The following is an 18,448-nucleotide window of genomic DNA, read 5'->3' on the forward strand; positions in this document are numbered from 1 at the left end:
CGTGCTTGAACATTTAAAATATTTTAGCAAGAAGGAAAGTTAAAGATCATGGTTTCGTTTTACAGATGCGAAAAGGGAGACTCAGAGAAGCCCAGGGCCTTGGCCAGGGCCACACATCAAGGTAGGACTCCAACCCCAGGCCCCAGATACTTGACCTGGTGTTCTCTGCGCCAAGTCCTGCAGCCTCATCGGTTTTATTAGGCTTTGTATCCTGGTTATTTGTGTTTGATGCTTCTATGGAGACAGACACTGCTTGAGGAAGGATATGTCTGGTTCACAATGCCATGCCACAAGAGTAACACGGAGCCCGGGAGGTAGATAGTGGTTCAATTGAATAAGACACAGCCCCCACCTTCAAGGAGGTAGGCAGGTAGGGGTGTGTGTGTGTGTGTGTGTGTGTGTGTGAGAGAGAGAGAGAGAGAGAGAGAGAGAGAGAGAGAGATACCTGAGCATGCACATCTTGGGCAGGCTTTGTGGTGAGGGATAATGTCCCAGGAGCGGATGTCTGGAAATGTGGGAGGATATTTTTGGTTGTCCCAGTGACTAGGGAGGGAACTGCTATTAAGAGGGTATTTTTGGTTGTCCCAGTGACTGGGGAGGATGCTATTGGCGTCTAGTGGGGGAGGGCTAGAGTCACTCTCATATGAGAGTCCTGCATAGCTGAGAATTGCCTCACCCCAATGCCAATAGCATTCTGATAGAGGATGCTGCCAGGGTTTGAGGAATCATGAGGGACAGTTCTAATTGGGAGGATGAAAGAAAGGGTCTCTGGGCTTGCCCAGCTCTGGGCTGTAAGTGTAGAGGAGGCTGGGAGAGAATGAGGGCTTGATAGAGAGCACCTGTGTGTGTGTATGTGCATATGTGTACATGTATGTGTGGGTGTATTTCCAGGACTTGGTTCCACAGCCAAAAGCAAACCATTCTTGGATTTACTGTAGTTGGGGTTTAGCAGGCCCTTGCAACTTTTGCACAGATGATCAGGAGATGGTTTAGGAAACTGGCGATAAAATCAGTAACTAGTGCTGGCTAGAGGAGCACAGAGATGGCTGCAGGGCTGGGTGCCCTCATGACCAAGGTCTATGAAATCTGTCTTGGTGGCTAGCTGGGTTTTTTTTTTTTTCTGCCTCTACCCTATTGAGGTCACAGTCCTTGGTTCATGACCCCAATAATCATTTTCACAGCAACTCCCTGTGGTGACAGAACATCCTGAGGATTATGAAATCATTCAGGAGAAATGGGAGGCATGAGAAGGAAGACCCAGGAAAACCAAAGTTTGCAGAGCAATGCATCTGAAAACAGAGGAGCAAGTGAAATTCTCCAGGGAACGTAGAGCAGACCATCCTCTGTCATGGAGGTGTCATTTCAGATGTGTTGAGTATCAGCTCTGTCCCCCTCCCTCTGTCCATTATCCACAGTATTATAGAGTTTCAGTCTGTCACTTTGCAAGTGTATTCACGGCTGCTAATTGACAGAAAGCAAAGTCCCCAAGACTTTATTTTCCTTAGGTTGGGGAAGGGCAGTATAGAGAAAGCCCAGAATTTATAGACAAAGGTCCTATATTAGAGTTCCTGCCATACTCCTTACCAGCTGTGTGACCTTAAGCAAGTCGTGATGTTGTGAACTGTCTGAGTCACCTTCCTTCTTGTAGACAGTGGGGCCAGTTATCCCTGCCCACCTGGCTCTCAAAGCTGGAGAGGACAGTGATGTCATGCACATGAAAATACTTGATAACCAAGCTGTAAAGAGCTGTGCAATGGAAAGTCAGTGGTGTTCATATTTTTCATCTGGTTATGATTAAAAGTACTGATACAGGGGAGCTTGATTTCCTAACACCTGCTGTAGCCTGTGTGCATTAGTGTAGGTTTTAAATGCAAACCAGGAGACATACTATGAAATGCAGTTCTTCCTTATTTAGAAGCTGTGTATTGACTCTGCCATTCACGAGCTGGTTATCTGGGCTTCATTTTTGTTCATCTCCATTGCTTTGCCACCGTCTTTTTTTTTTTTTTTTTTTTTTGAGACAGTCTCGCTGCATGAGTGAGTGAGTGAGTGGAAAGCCCTTCACACAACACCTGGCAAACAGAAGTGCTCACAATGTGAGTGGCCCTTATGACTGCTGTTATCATTAATACTTTCATTATAATGATTTAAATTTGTTGCAGTATTTCATATATATTCAAATTTTGCCACTAGCAACAAAATCAGCATGCTTGCGACATTAGCTGAAGTCCCTCAAATCTCAGGGCCACAGTTTCTCCTCTGCTCCTGGGAGAGGTCAACCTCTCTGGTCTTAGAAATCTTTTTTTTTTTTTTTTCTTTGAGACAGAGTCTGGCTCTGTCACCAGGCTGGAGTGCAGTGGCGTGATCTTGGCTCACTGCAACCTCTGCCTCCCGGGTTCAAGTGATTCTCCTGCTTCAGCTCCACGAGCAGCTGGGACTACAGGTGTGCACCACCATGCCTGGCTAATTTTTTGTATTTTTAGTGGAGATCAGGATTTGCCATGTTTCCCAGGTTGGTCTCGAACCCCTGGTTTCAAGTGATCCGCCCATCTCGACCTCCCAAAATGCTGGGATTTCAGGTGTGAGCCACCGCACCCAGCTGCCACCTTCCCTTTTAATTGTTCATTTATATTTTGCCTAGAAAATAAGTCCAAACACACGAATATGGAGCTCTTGTTAGGTCTGCTCACAGACAGTAACTCTGGGGAGAAAGAAATGGAAAGAGAAAGCAGCTGCCCCATTGGCTCATCTCAGGTTATTTACGGTCCCACTAATTCTTCTCATTCTGTGGTTGTGTCCAGCTCGGCCCTCTGAGGTCCAGGACCTGTTCTGGTGTCCGCATCATTTAGAATAGAAGGCTCCTGGCTAGCATTCTTACACTGAAGCTCCTTGAGGGCATGGGGGTTGATTTCATATCATGGCTGTTCCCCCAGTGGGGCACATTCTAAATTGAGAAGAAACAGTAAGCAGCTAGGTCATATGGCCATTAACAGGGTCTTTTTTCTTCTTCCTTTTATGCCCAGGACACCCCTCCCTCCATCCCTTGGGCTTGCTGTGGCTCCTACTTTCTGGCTCCCTGCTTCACACAGAACAGGAAAAGATTGAACATTACCTTTCTTTTTCTCTTTCTTTTCTTTCTTTCCTTTTTTTTTTTTTTTTTTTTTTTGAGACGGAGTCTTACTCTGTTGTCCAGGCTGGAGTGCAGTGGTGTCATCTCAGCTTACTGCAACCTCCACTTCCCCAAGTTCAAACTGTTCTCTTGCCTCAGCCTCCTGAGTAGCTGGGATTACAGGCATGTGCCACCATGCCCGGCTAATTTTTGTATTTTTAGTAGAGTCGGGATTTCACCATGTTGGCTGGGCTGATCTTGAACTCCTGACGTCAGGCAATCTGCCTGCCTCGGCCTCCCAAAGCCCTGGGATTACAGGTGTGAGCCACCGTGCCCAGCCTGGATGTTACTTTTCATACCTTGGCTGAAACCGGTTCATCCCAGCAACTTAGCTGGCCTAGGACTCTGTATTCTAGAGCTCCCACGTTGTCTTGTGGTCAGCCGTGTGCCAAGGCCTCTCCCTGATGGCTGCAAACCCCTGCGTCATGCCCTCTGCATCCTCAGTACCTTGGATTGTGTTTGGCAGAACAGATTTTCGGCAGTTTCTTGTTGAATCAGCTAATGAATCGTCTCCTCTCTTGAACTATAGGCTGTAAGGCTTTGCTTCTTGTTCACGGTCTAGACCTGGTTGCATTGCAGGGAGAGGAAATGGAGGTAAATTTGCTGTTTGTATGGTTTTGGAATCAGGGAAAATCTGTGAGTCTGCTAAGATCGCGAGGACTGAATGACATTTTTCTAAACACCAACTAAGATTTTGCCTCATCTATGTAAAAATACTGGTGGCATTTGCTGAGACTTCAGTTTGTTGTTTGTGAGCTCAGTGGCCTGTTCTCAGCCTGAAAAAGTTAGAGAGGAAGCTGATTGTGGCCTGAATTAAGTGTTAGCTAGACAGATCTGGAGGCAGAGGCTATTAATATCATTCTGTTAGTGCTATTTTCCATGAACCCATGCTGTGTATTGAGGACCTGTAGTGAGATGATGCTATGCTTTACGTGTTTTTTAAATTGTGATTAAACAAACCACATAACATGTACCATCGTAACCATTTTTAAGTGTAGAGTTCGGTAGTGTTAAGTATTTTCATATTATCGTGAAACAGATCTCCAGGACCTATTCATCTTGCCAATCCGAACATCTGTACCCATTAAACAACAATTTTGCTTCTTCCCTTCTCTCCCCAGACCCTGGTAACATCATTATACTTTCTGTTTCTACATATAGTTTTTGCTCTTAGGTCTTTTAACAGTCTTTCAAGTAATGCATTTATCTCCATTTTACAGGTTCAGAAACTGAAGTTCAAAGAGTTTAATGAACTTGCCTAGGGCTTATAAATGGCAAGTAAGTGGCAGAGCCGGATTCAGGCTCAGATCTATGTCCAGAGTCTGTGCTCTTTGTACTGTACTTGCTGCCCCTGCCCACCTACCCCCCTGGACCCCTCCATGTGATTTCTGTGCCCATTGTTCTGGTGAGTCAGTGCACCTGTGGTTTGGTGCACTGGCTTTGGGTATCCTCAGCCGAGATCTTGATCCCAGAGGGGCTGGCCCATTCAGCTGGCTTTGTGCTGCTTTGATCAGGAGGACAGCTACACTTCCACTCACCTGACTGTATAGCTTCTCCCAGCATCTGGCTGGGTTTATTTGTTATCTTTTGAGAGGACCATCAGGCTGGGCAAGGTGGCTCAATCCTGTAATCCCAGCACTTTAGGAGGCCAAGGCGGGTGGATCACCAAAGGTCAGGAGTTCAAGACCAGCCTGGCCAACATGGTGAAACCCTGTCTCTACTGAAAATATAAATATTAGCTGGTGTGGTGGTATGCACCTGTCATCCCAGCTACTCAGGAGTCTGAGGCAGGAGAATTGCTTAAACCCGTGAGGCAGAGGTTGCAGTGAGCCAAGATTGTGCTGCTCTACTCTGGCCTGGGCGACAGAGCGAGACTCCTTCTCAAAAGAAAAAAAAAAGAAAAAGAAAGAACATTGGCTGCCATCTCCCTGCCTTGTCCTCCCAGAGTAATTTCCTCTCCTTTGAGCTTGCCATAAAATTCAGTCCTTGGGCTCATTAATCCCGAAGGATGTGGGAACAACAGTAGTCTAATTTTAAGGGGTGATTAAATTGTGTATGAGGAGAAGGTTCCCTTTCCGTCCTGCAACCCGCCCTTCCCCGCAGTAAGGTCTCCTGGGGAGCTGGAGCTGTGAGTCAGGAGGTCACCCCCTGCTTCCCATCCTTAACTCCTAACCAGGAGCTGCTCTGCTTCCCCGCCTGGCCTCGGGGTTGGGCCAACATGGGCACTGATCACGACTTCCTCTAAGCCAACCTTTCTCAGCCAGGAGGCCCTGGGTTTCAGATCAAAAGATTGTTTGGGCTGGAAGGAACCCTAGAGACGAATAGTTGAAACCCTCATTGGGTGGAAGAGGTACCCACAGTCCTGGGAGGGGACGGATCTTATGCCCCCACCCTCTGGTGGTTAGAGCCACTGCCAGTGCCCTGGCTGGCTGTGCACACCCTCTTCCTAGGGAGGCAGCACTCACTCGGCTCTCGGCATGCCACTCCCTCTTCGTTGCACATCATGAGTCCACGCTGCTCTGAGGCTGTAGGGTCCTTCGCTGAGAGAACTGGAGTCAGAGCAGCTGGGATGGAGCTCAGCCCTGTGTGGCCTTGGGGAGAGGGACTTCCTGCTGTCACATTGCTCACAGTGACGAAGAGCCCGCACAGAGCCTGGCGCATGCTGGGTGCTCATAAACATTGGTGTCCTTCACTTGCTGCCACCTGTATTCATTCTTTTTTTTTTTTTTTTTTTGAGACGGACTCCCGCTCTGTTGTCCAGGCTGGAGTGCAGCAGCGTGATCTCGGCTCAGCTCACTGCAACATCTGCCTCCCAGGTTCAAGTGTTTCTCCTGCCTCAGCCTCCTGAATAGCTGGGATTATAGATGCATGCCACCACGCCCAGCTAATTTTTGCATTTTTTTGGTACAAACTGGGTTTCACCTTGTTGACCAGGCCAAAATCCTGACCTCAGGTGATTCCTCCGCCTCAGGCTCCCAAAGTGCTGGGATTACAGGCGTGAGCCACTGCACCCGGCCCTGTATTCACTCTTAATCCACACCCCAGTTGATATTCACATAGAGCCTGGGGTGCCTGAAGGAGCAGCCTGTGCGCCTGAGACACACACCTGGGTGTGCAGGCGAGGCGGGAGGGAGGGTCATGTGTACTTTGAAACAGTACATTCTGTATTTTATGTTTGGGAAATAGCACATCCCGTAGTGTTTGTCTTAATGACGCCATCATTTGTGGAGCACTTTGTGTGTGCTAGGCACCTTGCTACAGAAACGTTCACATGACTGGTCACAAGGAATCCTCTCCATTCCCTTTCCAGGAAGGACTGTCACTGCCATCTTTGACAGATGAGGCTCTGAGAGGACCTTTTTCAAGGTTGTACAGCTCTTTATTGCTGGAGTGGGGTCAGGCTTGGGCAGTCTGGCCCTGGGCTCTGGCCTCCTGTCACCTGCCCCATCCTACCTCTCAAGGGGTAGGAGGAGTGGCATTTTATTTCTTCATCTGTGAAGGCTCCCAGGCATCACAGGAGTATCTAACAAAATATTTGGGACTTTAAAAAATTTGACTTCAAAATGTGACAAGCACAGCTCATAATCGAAACGGGCAAACGTGCACTTTCATGTGGCTGCAAAGCATCACGTTGTATCAGCCTCATTGGCTCCTGGGCCTGGGCCTGGGCCTCTTCCTTGGTTCATTCATTCCAGTAAATGCATTGCCGACTATGGACTGAGAATTCAGCAGGGAAGGTAGAGGTCCCTGCCCTGTTGCTGGGGGCCACGATTGCACTGCTGGCTCTGCCACCTCTCCCTCCCCTGCCAGAGGCCTCTGCCGCCTCCCGTGCCTCCCCTGGGGCTGTGCCGCTGAACTCTGGATAGGGTGCTATGGCGTGCCCACTAGAGGAAAGACCCGAGGGGGTGGGTTGGCAGTTTGGGTTTTCAGATGAGGACAGGGCCAGGGTTCTTGCCATGGGTCTCTTTGCCAAATCGCTTAATTCCTTGAGTCTCGATCTCCTCTCCTCTTCTATAAAATAACTTGTCTGCCTTCTTCAGAGCGGTGATGAGGAATCATAAAAGCGGCATTTGGCAAAGCTCTAAGATACCGTACACATATAAGTAACTAAATACGTTTTTTAAGTAATTCTTTTTTATTTTATTTATTTATTTTTTAATAGCTGAAGGCTACATCTTTAAATTGCTGGGCTTTCTCATTCAAGAGCGGAAAATCTCTGTCCTCCCTGCATGGGCTGCAGGGTCCGTTTGATAAGCTGCTTTCTCCAGGGTCCTGTGGGAGGCATCTTCTTGTTCGTTAGCTTGCGTCAGGCCCAGAGCATGCTGTGGGATTTTCTGGCTCCTGTGCTCTTGAACGTGGGTGCCAGTCCTGACTCTTGTTCTTCGCCCTCTTAAGGGGAGGGGCTGCCTGAGTGAGTACGTGCAAAGCCCTTCACACAACACCTGGCAAACAGAAGTGCTTACAATGTGAGCTGCCCTTATGACTGCTGTTATCATTAGTTCTTTTATTTAAATGTGTTATAATATTTCACATATATTCAAATTTTATCACCAAAAATAAAATCGGCATGCTTGCAACATAGGTGAAGTCCCTCAGGCCTCAGGGCTGCAGTTTCTCCTCTGCTTGTGAGAGAGGTTGCCCTCTCTGGTTTTAGAAATCTTTCTTTTGAGAGAGTTTCGCTCACCCAGGCTGGAGTGCAGTGGCACAGTCTCGGCTCACTGCAACCCCTACCTCCTGTGTGCAAGTGATTCTCATGCCTCGGCCTCCAGAGTAGCTGGGACCACAGGTGCATGCCAACACACCCGGCTAATTTTTTTTGTATTTTTTAGTAGAGACAGGGTTTTGCGACGTTGGCTAGGCTGGTCTCAAACTCCTGAGCTCAAGTGATTCACCCGCCTCGGCCTCCCAAAGTGCTGGTATTACAGCTGTGAGCCACCGTGCTTGGCCTGGTCTTAGAAATCTTATTACTCACCTGGCCCCACCCCCGTCCCTGGCCTGCAGGGATGCCAGGCCACACTTTTCCACCCATTTGCCAGATCCAGAAGAGATGAGTTATTTTTCATCATAACTAAAAAGCACAGCGTGCTTGCGCCAAGGAACCTGTGGAGCCCACCTTTCAAAGCACAGCTGGGGTCTGTGGGCCCCTCACCCAGAGGAATGCCAAGGGTGGCTCTGGAAAGGATGCCCTGTGTGTTCCGCATGTCGTGGTGCCGGTGCTGTGGCTTCTAACTGTGGCCAGTTGGGTCATGCCCAGCCTAAAACTAGCCATGAAAATGCAGATCTCGGATGATTCCATTTTGCTGACTTATGACAGGCTTTGCTTCTCTTTTCAAAACCGGAGTCAACAGATGTGAGCATCCCGGGGCTCAGCTTTCACTCTGTTGGTGAGAACTATGCCGGTGTTCTGAAGTGGGGTGCAGAGTTTCTGGGGAGCCTGTTCTTGAGTTGGGTTGCGGTAGAGTCATTTTTTTTTTTTATTTTTTTTTTTTTTTGAGACGGAGTCTCGCTCTGTCGCCCAGGCTGGAGTGCAGTAGCCGGATCTCAGCTCACTGCAAGCTCCGCCTCCCAGGTTCACGCCGTTCTCCTGCCTCAGCCTCCCGAGTAGCTGGGACTACAGGCGCCCGCCACCTTGCCCGGCTAGTTTTTTTGTATTTTTTAGTAGAGACAGGGTTTCACCGTGTTAGTCAGGATGGTTTCGATCTCCTGACCTCGTGATCCGCCGGTCTCGGCCTCCCAAAGTGCTGGGATTACAGGCGTGAGCCACCACGCCCGGCCTTTTTTTTTTTTTTTTTTGAGATGGAGTTTCAATCTTCTTGCCCAGGCTGGAGTGCAGTGGCACAATCTCGGCTCGCTGCAACCTCTGCCTCCCGGGGTTAAGCAATTCTCCTGCCTCAGCCTCCAGAGTAGCTGGGATTACAGGCACACACTACCATGCCCAGCTAATTTTTGTATTGTTAGTAGAGACAGGGTTTCTCTACTATGTTGACCAGGCGGGCTCGAACTCCTGACCTCATGATCTGCCCGCCTCGACCTCCCAATTGTAGGCATGAGCCACTGCGCCTGGGCTCTTTAATCTTTATTAAAGATAAATCAGTAATAATACCAAAGGTCTAAGGTTTTATGTGCAAGGCATACAGTTAATAACATAGTCTTCCAACCATTAGATGTTCAAAACCCAAATCATCTTTGATTGTTCTTCATGTCCCTTCCCTCCACACCTAGTGTCAGGTAGATGTCATGAAGCCTCTGGAACCACTAACCACTAACTCCACCTCCTCTGCAGTGGTCCCAGTGTGTCCTGCATCACCTGGCACCTGAACCGTTCCAAAGCTCTTGCTTCGGCTTAATTGCCTGCATTTCTTGCCCCCTCCAATTAATCTCCACTGTGGCACAGTCATTATCTTCTGAATATTCTGCCACTGGCCTGTGTTTGAATCTTTCATGTTCCCCATTGCCCCAGGACAACAGGCTTGTAGCCTGAGCGTCTGAGGTTCCGGGGCCCCTGTCACACTGGCCCCAGCCCCAGCTGTCCAGCTAAATGTCCCCCCAGCTGCCCAATGCTGCTAAAGTGGGTGGCATATCACACTATGTCCTCCAGACCCAAATGGAGCTCCGTGCATGCTGGAGAGTGGCTGTTTGCCTGCACGCCTTTGCCCAAGAAGTTCTTATTTATTTGTCTTGAGTACAATTCCTGATTTACAGAAAAGTTATAAGAATACTACAAAAACCTTCCATGTTCCCTTTCCCAGATTCCCCAGTCATTGACATTTTACCACATGTGCTGTGTCATTCATCCTCTCTCTATATATCCATCATTGCTACTTTTTCTGAATCATTTGAGAACAAGTTTCAGACATGAAGTTGCCAGGCTCCAGGAAAACAAAAACAAAAACAACCTCCGCCCTCCCCGCTTCCCCCTAATGTGCCTTTCTAGCAAACACTCCTGCACGATGCCAGCACAGCCCTGCAGCTGGGAAGTCGCCATCCAGTCCTCAGAACCTGCTCAGATTCACCAGCATGTACTTTTTTCCATCTGATCCAGAATCCAGTCAAAAAGCATGTGCATGTTCTATGTCATGCCCCCAGACTCTCCTTCCATCTGGAATAATTCCTCAGTCTCTCCCAGTCTTTTGTGACTTCTTTTTTTTTTTTTTTTTGAGACAGGGTCGTACTTCTGTCACTCAGGTTGGAGTGCAGTGGCTCAGTCACAGCTCACTGCAGCCATGAACTCCCGGGCTCAGGTGATCCTCCCACCTCAGCCTCCCAAGTAGCTGAGCCTACAGGTGTGCACCACCATGCCCAGATAATTTTTTGTATTTTGTTTTTTAGTAGGGATGGGGATTTACTGTGTTGCCCAGGCTGGTCTCGAACTCCTGGACCCAAGGGATCCTCCTGCTTCAGCCTCCCAAATGCTGGGATTATAGGCATGAGCCACCACGCCTGGCCCATGAGCTTTATAAGTACAGCTCCTTCACGCTGGAAGAAGTCCCTCAATCTGTGTCACCGAGTTTCTTCGTGGCTAGGCCTTGGCTGTCTGCTTTGGGCAGGGATTTCACAGAAGTGATGCTCTGCCATGCCAGGGCACAGGGCATGGACTGTTTCACCACAGAGGATGGCCATGTTGGTGCCTACCAGATTTATTGGCTGTAAAGTCATCATTTTCCCCTTTGTAATCAGTCAGCATTTGGTGGGAAGATACTCAAAGGCTACACAATATCCTTTACTTTTTTTTTTTTTTTTTTTGAGAGGGAGTCTGACTCTGTTGCCCAGACTGGAGTGTAGTGGTGCAATCTCAGTTCACTGCAGCTTCTGCCTCTCAGGTTCAAGCAATTCTGCTGCCTCAGCCTCCTGAGTAGCTGGGACTCCAGGTGCGTGCCACCATGCCAGGCTATTTTTTTATATTTTTAGTAGAGACAGGGTTTCACCATGTTGGCCAGGATGATCTTGATCTCCTGACCTCGTGATCCACCTGCCTCGGCCTCCCAAAGTGCTGGGATTACAGGCGTGAGCCACCACGCCCAGCCTCGCCTTTCTTTCTTTACACTCTCCCGCCTGCCTTGGCTTCCTTTGATGGCTCTTCCTTGAATTGAGTGCCACCATTAAGGTTTCTTCCATGGCAGTTTTCTGTTTGTATTACCCCTCCTACCTGGACTAACTGGCATTGTATTGTAAGGGGGGGCTTTCCCTTCTTCCCTATTTGTTCATGTCTTTATTTAGATCTAAATGGACTCATAGATTATTACTTTTATTCCATGGTTTATAATCCAGAACTCTGTGTGTGTGTGTGTTTGTGTTTGATGTTCAAATAGTCCCAGATTTGGCAGTGGCAGCCCCTTTTAGGTGGTTCTCATGTCCTTTGACACGGCTCCCCCAAGGAAAAGCTGGGACGTAGGTACGTGAATGTGCACCTGCCTGTGTGCACACAGCCCTCCACAGCTAGTTCTGGATGTGTCTGATCCCTCTGATTGAAGCCCTGCCCTGAGGGATCTTTGGAGTCCAACCACCTTCTGTATATGCAAGCACTTCTCTGACTGTGAGAACCTGGCTCCTATTATCCTTGATACTGGATACTATTCTTTGTAATAAATAACAAGGAAGGGAACAGAAGCCTTTCTGACAGAACCAACCTGGAGAGAGGAAGGGAGAAGCTTTTTTTTTTTTTTTTTCCATCTGGAAAGCCCTTTGCACACATCGGCCTGTTGAAGCACTTTGCTTGATTCAGCTATTCTCCTCTCAGGACCTTCCTGTATCATCCCAGCCTGTGGAATCCTGGGTTTCTGTGGTAGTTTGTTCTTCTGTTATCACCCGCTGTGCTCTGAATGTTTGTATCCCTCTCAGCCCCAAAATTCCTGTGTTGAAATCCTAACCCCCAAGGTGATGGCATGAGGAGGTGGGGCCTTCGGGAGGTGATTAGGCCATAAGGGCGGAGTCTTTGTGAATGGGATTAGTGCCCTTATAAAAGAGGCCCCACAGCGCTGCCTTGCCTCTTCTGCCACGTGAAGATGCAGGGAGAAAGAGCTGTCTGTGAACCAGGAAGGGGTCCTCATGAGACGCTGAACCTGCTGGTGCCTTGATCTTGGACTTCCCAGTCTCCAGAACTGTGAGCAATACATCTCTGTGGTTCATAAGCCACCCCATCTATGAGGTTCTGTTGTAGCAGCCTGAGCCAATGAAGACACCACCCTTCACAGTTCTCCTTGCTTTGGACTTTCAGCTCCTCGGGCTCAATGAGCCTGTCACCCCTGGAGTGTGTGATCCCCATGGAATCCACCCCAGTGCCCGCCTTGGTGCTCTTCCTGTGGCATGGATCCTATGTACAGAACTGAAGATGTGGGCTTTTAAGGCCGGAACCTGAGCGTCTTCCTTTTTGGGCAGAGTCCATTCCACCAGTCTCCAAAAAGGGTGACTCATGGCCCTTTGCAGAAACACTTGTTAGTAGTACAGGCTTCCCTCCCTGACATTCCAGTGGCAAATCAACCCTTTGCTGGCCTGACTAAATTTATAGTGGGCTGGCCCCAGCAGCTGGTGGCAGCAGCTGGTGGTTGAAATCTGACAGATTTTTTTTTCCTCTGAAAAATATTTCAATCACTCTAGTCCCAGAACCACCACCAGCAGAACTTAGAAGCTGTTTATAGCCTCTTACAGTTGTTCTGAGAAGAGCTGTTTTAGAAGAATGCCCCCATTTCCCCAGAAATCAGCTCTCTCCCATCCTTAGCCACCTGGAAAATACTCAGATCATTACGAAGTCAGAAAGGGTCTGGAAGTGACAGCAGAATGTCAATTTGACAATTTATTTCTTTGTAGCAGTTTCATATGGTTGAGCCTAATGTATATGCGTCTATACACATACGTGTTTATTTTTAACTTATGATGATTTGGTATGGAAGGTTTGTGGATCTTTATTCAGAGCCTGTTGACTCTTGATTTATGCACTGTTCTAACAACTTCCGCCATGTTTCTTAGCCCATAGTCTGTTAGAAGGAGAGAACTGCAAGGCAGAAGGTGGCAGGGGGAGGCAGGTGGGTGGGTAGCAAGAAGTGATAGCTGACAGCCTGGAGAGCGAGGGACAAGGCTGAGTCAGAGTTCTCGGTGATCGAGTAGTCCGGCGCCTTCACTTTTCCAGACAGAAAGGCTAAAGCTCAGAGAAGTCCCCTGGCTTAGATCCCATGGTGGGGCTGGACTGGAATCCAGTCCCCTCAACCTCACGTATGGTGGTTGCACTTGGTGCCACAGCACCAATGTCACTCACTTACATCATAGTTGCTGAGGACGACTGAGTGTCATAGAGAAAGTATTTAATTATGTTCAAGATCCCCTGTCTCTAAAAAGTCAGGGAAGTATTTATGATTTGAAAAATAATTCCATTCCAAAGAGTTTAGATGAAAATGCCATCATGTAGAATATGTGGGCAGATATGTTTTATTCCAGATCTTCTTTGCTGGGACCTCATTTTCCCCCAGTGGTGCCTAATGGACGAAGCCTGGCCGCATTCCTGCCCTGGAATGAGGCAGACAAGCCTAGGTCCTGCCAGTGGAAAATATGAGTACAGAAGTGGGGAAAAGACAGTGGCTTTCTGATTGTCTCCACCTCTGAAAGCTTTCACTGAGTTATAGATGGAAGTTGTTCCCTGGCACTTAAAATAACTTCTTTACATATGGTTTCTAATTTATTTTACTTATAAAAGTTGTATGTGTTCAGCATAGAACTAGAAAGTGGAGATAAATTTCAGTGAGAAGAAAAAACACAAATGATTTTTCATCACCGAAAGAGAATTACCATTAACACCTTGGCAACACTTGTCCAAATTGCTCGATTGTTCAGGCTATTATGCTCACGCTGTCTCTTTCTCTCTCTGTCATGTGCTCGTGTGTGTATGTCTATACATGGACTCTATAGACACACATACCCATGTATATCGATATGTACATAAAATGTGGATCATGCTGCTAAGTTTTTTCAAGTGATGTTTAATTAATAATGGACATGTTTACATCTAGATACATGAAAATCTATCTTATTTTTATTATCATTATTATTATTATTTGAGATGGAGTTTTGCTCTTGTCACCCAGGCTGGAGTGCAGTGGCACAATCTCCACTCACTGCAACCTCCAACTCCCGGGGTCAAGCGAGTCTCCTGCCTCAGGTGCCTGCTACCACACCTGGCTACTTTTTTGTATTTTTAGTAGATATGAGGTTTCACCATGTTGGCCAGGCTGGTCTCAAACTCTTGACCTCAGGTGATCCACCTGCCTCGGCCTCACAAGGTGCTGGGATTACAGGTGTGATCTACCGTGCCCGGCCTACTTTATTTTTTAAACAGCTGCAAACGAGCCCATCCTATGTCTGTGCCTCAATTTGATGAACTGCCCTCTACTGTTGGGCATTTTGGTTGTTTCCGGATTTTTTGCTATCGTGATTACAGTTGTGATCAGCATATTTGCCCATGCCCTTAATTATCTCCTTAGAATGAATTCTTGGAAGAACCATGGCTGTGTCAAAGGAAACAAAGTCTTTTATGGCTTTCAATGTGTGTTGCCAAAACTTTGGAGCTCTGTTTTTCCACTCAGATTTTTTATGACTTTGGAAAGTGCCATCGTCTGTAGTTTAGGATTCTACACATTGTGATTCACCAAGACGCCCTTCCGGAGCTCCTGCCATCCTCCCTCTTCTGGGCTCACTGCTTCTTCCATTTCTTCTCGCAGGGATCTCTCTCTCTCTGACTCCTTGGGTGTGGTCGCAGGGCTTCAGGATCTTGTTCTGGGGGAACTGGAATGGTGGTGGGAACATGGAGAATGGAGAATAAGCAGTAAAGTGTGGGTGCACACATGTGCTAGTCCAATCGTATTGAGGGGATAGTTGTGGGAAATTCACCCTGGACCTCCCCACTGTCTTTCATCTCAATGCCAAAGGCACTTTATGGCTGAACATTGGGTTGACGCTTCAGGCTGATTCTTCTGCCTAGGATCAAGTCCCACTTCTTTGACCTGGCCTTGTGATCTGGCTCCTGTCCACCCTCTCCCCACATGGTCCCCGCCTGTTTTTTTTTTTTTTTTTTTTTTTGGGGGGGAGACGGAGTCTCCCTCTGTTGCCCAGGCTGGAATACAGTGGCGCAATCTCAGCTCACTGCAGCCTCCACCTCCCGGGTTCAAGTGATTCTTGCACCTCAGCCTCCTGTAGCTGGGACTACAGGCACATACCATCATGCACAGCTAATTTTTGTATTTTTAGTAGAGATGGGTTTTCACCATGTTGGCCAGGCTGGTCTTGAACTCCTGACCTCAAGTGATCTGCCCACCTTGGCCTCCCAAACTGCTGAGATTACAGATGTGAGCCACTGTGCCCAGCCAGACTCCCCTTTCTTTATCTATACTCTAGTTGCAGTGACTTTTTGCAGGTCCTCTAGAATGCCAAACTCCTTCCTGATTCAGGGCTTTCAAATACGTGACTCCCTGAATGGGGGGTAGGGCTGAGGGTGGGGGTATACTCTTCCTTATTTAAGCTTTAAAATTTTTTCTCGAGACAGGGTCACACTATGTTGCCCAGGCTGGTCTTCAACTCCTGGCCTCAAGCGATCCTCCAGCCTCAGCCTCCCCAAAGTGTTGGGATTACAGGCATAAGCCACTGTGCCCAGCCCCTCTTCCTTCCTCTTACTCTTCAACCTGTGGAACAAAGCCAAGTGTGGAGAGTAAGAGCATGACTCCTGGGGTCAGGCTTGGGTTTGTATCCTGGTTCTGCCACTTATCTGCTGTGCAACCTTGGATAAACTGCTCAGCCTCTCTGTGCCTTAGCTTTTACATCTGTAAAGTATGTTTAATAATAGTGTCCACCGCAAAAGGGTTGTTGTGAGGATCAAATACAGTGCTGTCTATATGCAGTTAGAACAGTTCCTGGCATGTAGTAAGCATCAGGAAACATTTGTTGTTACTGAGCTGGCCTCAGCATGCTCACCACACCACAAAGAAGTTTTCCACAACCCCCATTGTGGGCCAAGATTTCTTAGTTTGTGTTCTCATGACCATCTGCACCTTCCTTCTTATAAGTTACTGCAGTTGTTACTAAATAAATAAGCATTTTTAAAAAATGTGTGGGCCAGGCAAGGTGGCCCACGCCTATAATCCTAGCATTTGGGGAGGCTGAAGTGGGAGAATTGCTTGAGCCTGGGAAATGGAGGTTACAGTGAGCTGTCATGGAGCCACTGCATTTCAGTCTGGGTGACAGAGGGAGACCCTGTGTCCAAAAAAATAAAAAATCTGACTCTTGCCTGAAGCTGTCCCATGAGAGGTCCCATGAAGGTAGGGGCTGCTGCTCTCTTGTTCACAGCAGAGAATTGGTTTTCAATAAGGATCTGATCAAGGAGTGGAAAGAATGGTCCTGCTACTTATGGCTACAGAGAGGAGTTCCTCAGAAAGTCACTCAGGGACCTCCTCGATGAAATAATAGGGTAACTGACTACAAGACTATGGATGTCCAAGGACTGAGCCTCTTCTAGTTTCCCAAGCCAGCCTATGCTTGGAGGTTGCAGACTCTCTCAGTCCATAAAGGACCAGGGTTGTTTTTAAATTTCTAACTCATCATAGATGAAAACTTTAAAAAATATAGCTAAATGAATTACTAGAAAATGAAATAAAACTCAAGGCCAGGGTTTCTCAACCTTGGCACTATTGATGTTCTGGGCCACATAGTCCTTTGTCTTGGGAACTGTCCTGTGCGTGGTAGGATGTTGAACCTGTCCGTTTATTATTAAATTTAACAGACATGAACGTACTCTATCAAATTGCTACAAAGGGGCTGGGCGTGGTGGCTCACGCCTGTAATCCCAGCACTTTGGGAGGCCGAGGCAGGCAGATCACTTGAACCTAGAAGTTTGAGACCAGCCTGGCCAACATGGTGAAACCCCAACTCTACTAGAAATGCAAAAATTAGCCGGGCGTGGTGGTGGGTGCCTGTAATTCCAGCCACTCAGGCAGCTGAGGCACAAGTATTGCTTGAACCCATGAGGTGAAGGTTGCAATAAGCAGAGATCATGTCACTGCTCTCCAGCCTGGGTGACAGAGCGAGACAGTTTCAAAAAGAAAAAAGAGAGAGAGAGAGAGAGAGAGAGAAGTGGAGAGAGAGAGAGAGAGAGAAAGAGAGAAAAGTCTACAAAGGTTTCTAAACACTTAAGGTTTCTCTACTAATCTTGGCATAGACTGGTGACAGACCCTGCTTTGAGCAGCACCAAACTCATCCCTCATAGAAAGGGAAACTGAGGCCCTGCTCAGGATCCAGATAGAAATGTGCTGTTAAAACACATTGAAAACTTGGAGGAGGCCTGGCGCCGTGGCTCACACCTGTAATCCCAGCACTTTGGGAGGCCGAGGCAGGCAGATCACCTGAGGTCAGGAGTTTGCGACCTGCCTGGCCAACATGGTGAAACCCCATCTCTACTATAAATACAAAAAAATTAGCTGGATGTGGTGGCAGGTGCCTGTAATCGCAGCTACTCAGGAGGCTGAGGGAGAATAGCCTGTACCCGGGAGGCGGAGGTTGCAGTGAGCGGAGATAGCACCATTGCACTCCAGCCTGGATAAGAAAAGCGAAACTCCGTCTCACAACAAACAACAACAACAACAACAAACTTGTAGGAATGTTTCTGAATTTAGGTTCTTTCCCTTTTCTCTCCCCAGTTCACCTGTGGCAGATGATGTCATCCAGCCAGCTGCCCCCACAGACCTGGAAAGCCCATCCTTAGCTGCCCCTTCCTACCATGGCGATGTTGTTGGCCAGGTCTCTACGGATCTGACAGCCCAGAGGTACGGTGGGGGCCCTGGAGCTGGTGGTGAGACCCCAGGGCCCAGTCCTTGAGGCTGCCTCCCTCCCTTCCCCTCCCCTCCCCTCCCCTCCCCTGCAGTTTCACTCCCTCTGCACACAGACACAGCGTGTGCACACCTGTCCTGAACAGGTGTGTGCCAGAGCTGGGGCCTCTTTTTTGACCTTAGGAATGATCTGAGATACCAGGAAGACCGTCTTCCCTGACCCAGCCCCCAACACATACAATGGGCATTTTACAGAATTTTTTCCTATGTGGCCTTCAGGGGTCCCTATTTGAAACAGAAGCCCTCCAGTAGAGAGAAGGTGCTACTTCTCCTTTTTCAGGGAATGGTTGAGTTAGCTGCCTTCTGGTTTCCTGGGACAGAGCTGGATTCACTGCTCATTTTCTTTTTTTTTTTTTTTTTTTGAGATGGAGTCTCGCTCTGTTGCCCAGGCTGGAGTGCAGTGGCACAATCTCGGCTCACT

The 18,448-nt window shown here is 48.0% G+C and overlaps 1 protein-coding gene across 30 annotated transcripts in view; it reads left to right on the forward strand.

The window, feature by feature from the left end:
• The window catches only part of TACC2 (transforming acidic coiled-coil containing protein 2), a 258,699-nt gene that overhangs the window by 118,776 nt on the left and 121,475 nt on the right, over nt 1-18,448 (forward strand). For 29 of the 30 annotated variants that reach the window (XM_005566619.4, XM_074002936.1, XM_005566620.4 and 26 more), the window contains one exon: nt 17,839-17,964. The exons of the other annotated variant lie outside the window; for it this stretch is intronic. In XM_005566619.4, coding sequence (XP_005566676.3) covers nt 17,839-17,964 — 126 coding nt within the window. The remainder of the gene's footprint in view (nt 1-17,838; nt 17,965-18,448) is intronic. 30 annotated transcript variants of the gene reach the window in all.

Source organism: Macaca fascicularis, chromosome 9 (assembly GCF_037993035.2).
Source record: "Macaca fascicularis isolate 582-1 chromosome 9, T2T-MFA8v1.1".
In the NCBI taxonomy this organism is placed as follows: domain Eukaryota; kingdom Metazoa; phylum Chordata; class Mammalia; order Primates; family Cercopithecidae; genus Macaca; species Macaca fascicularis.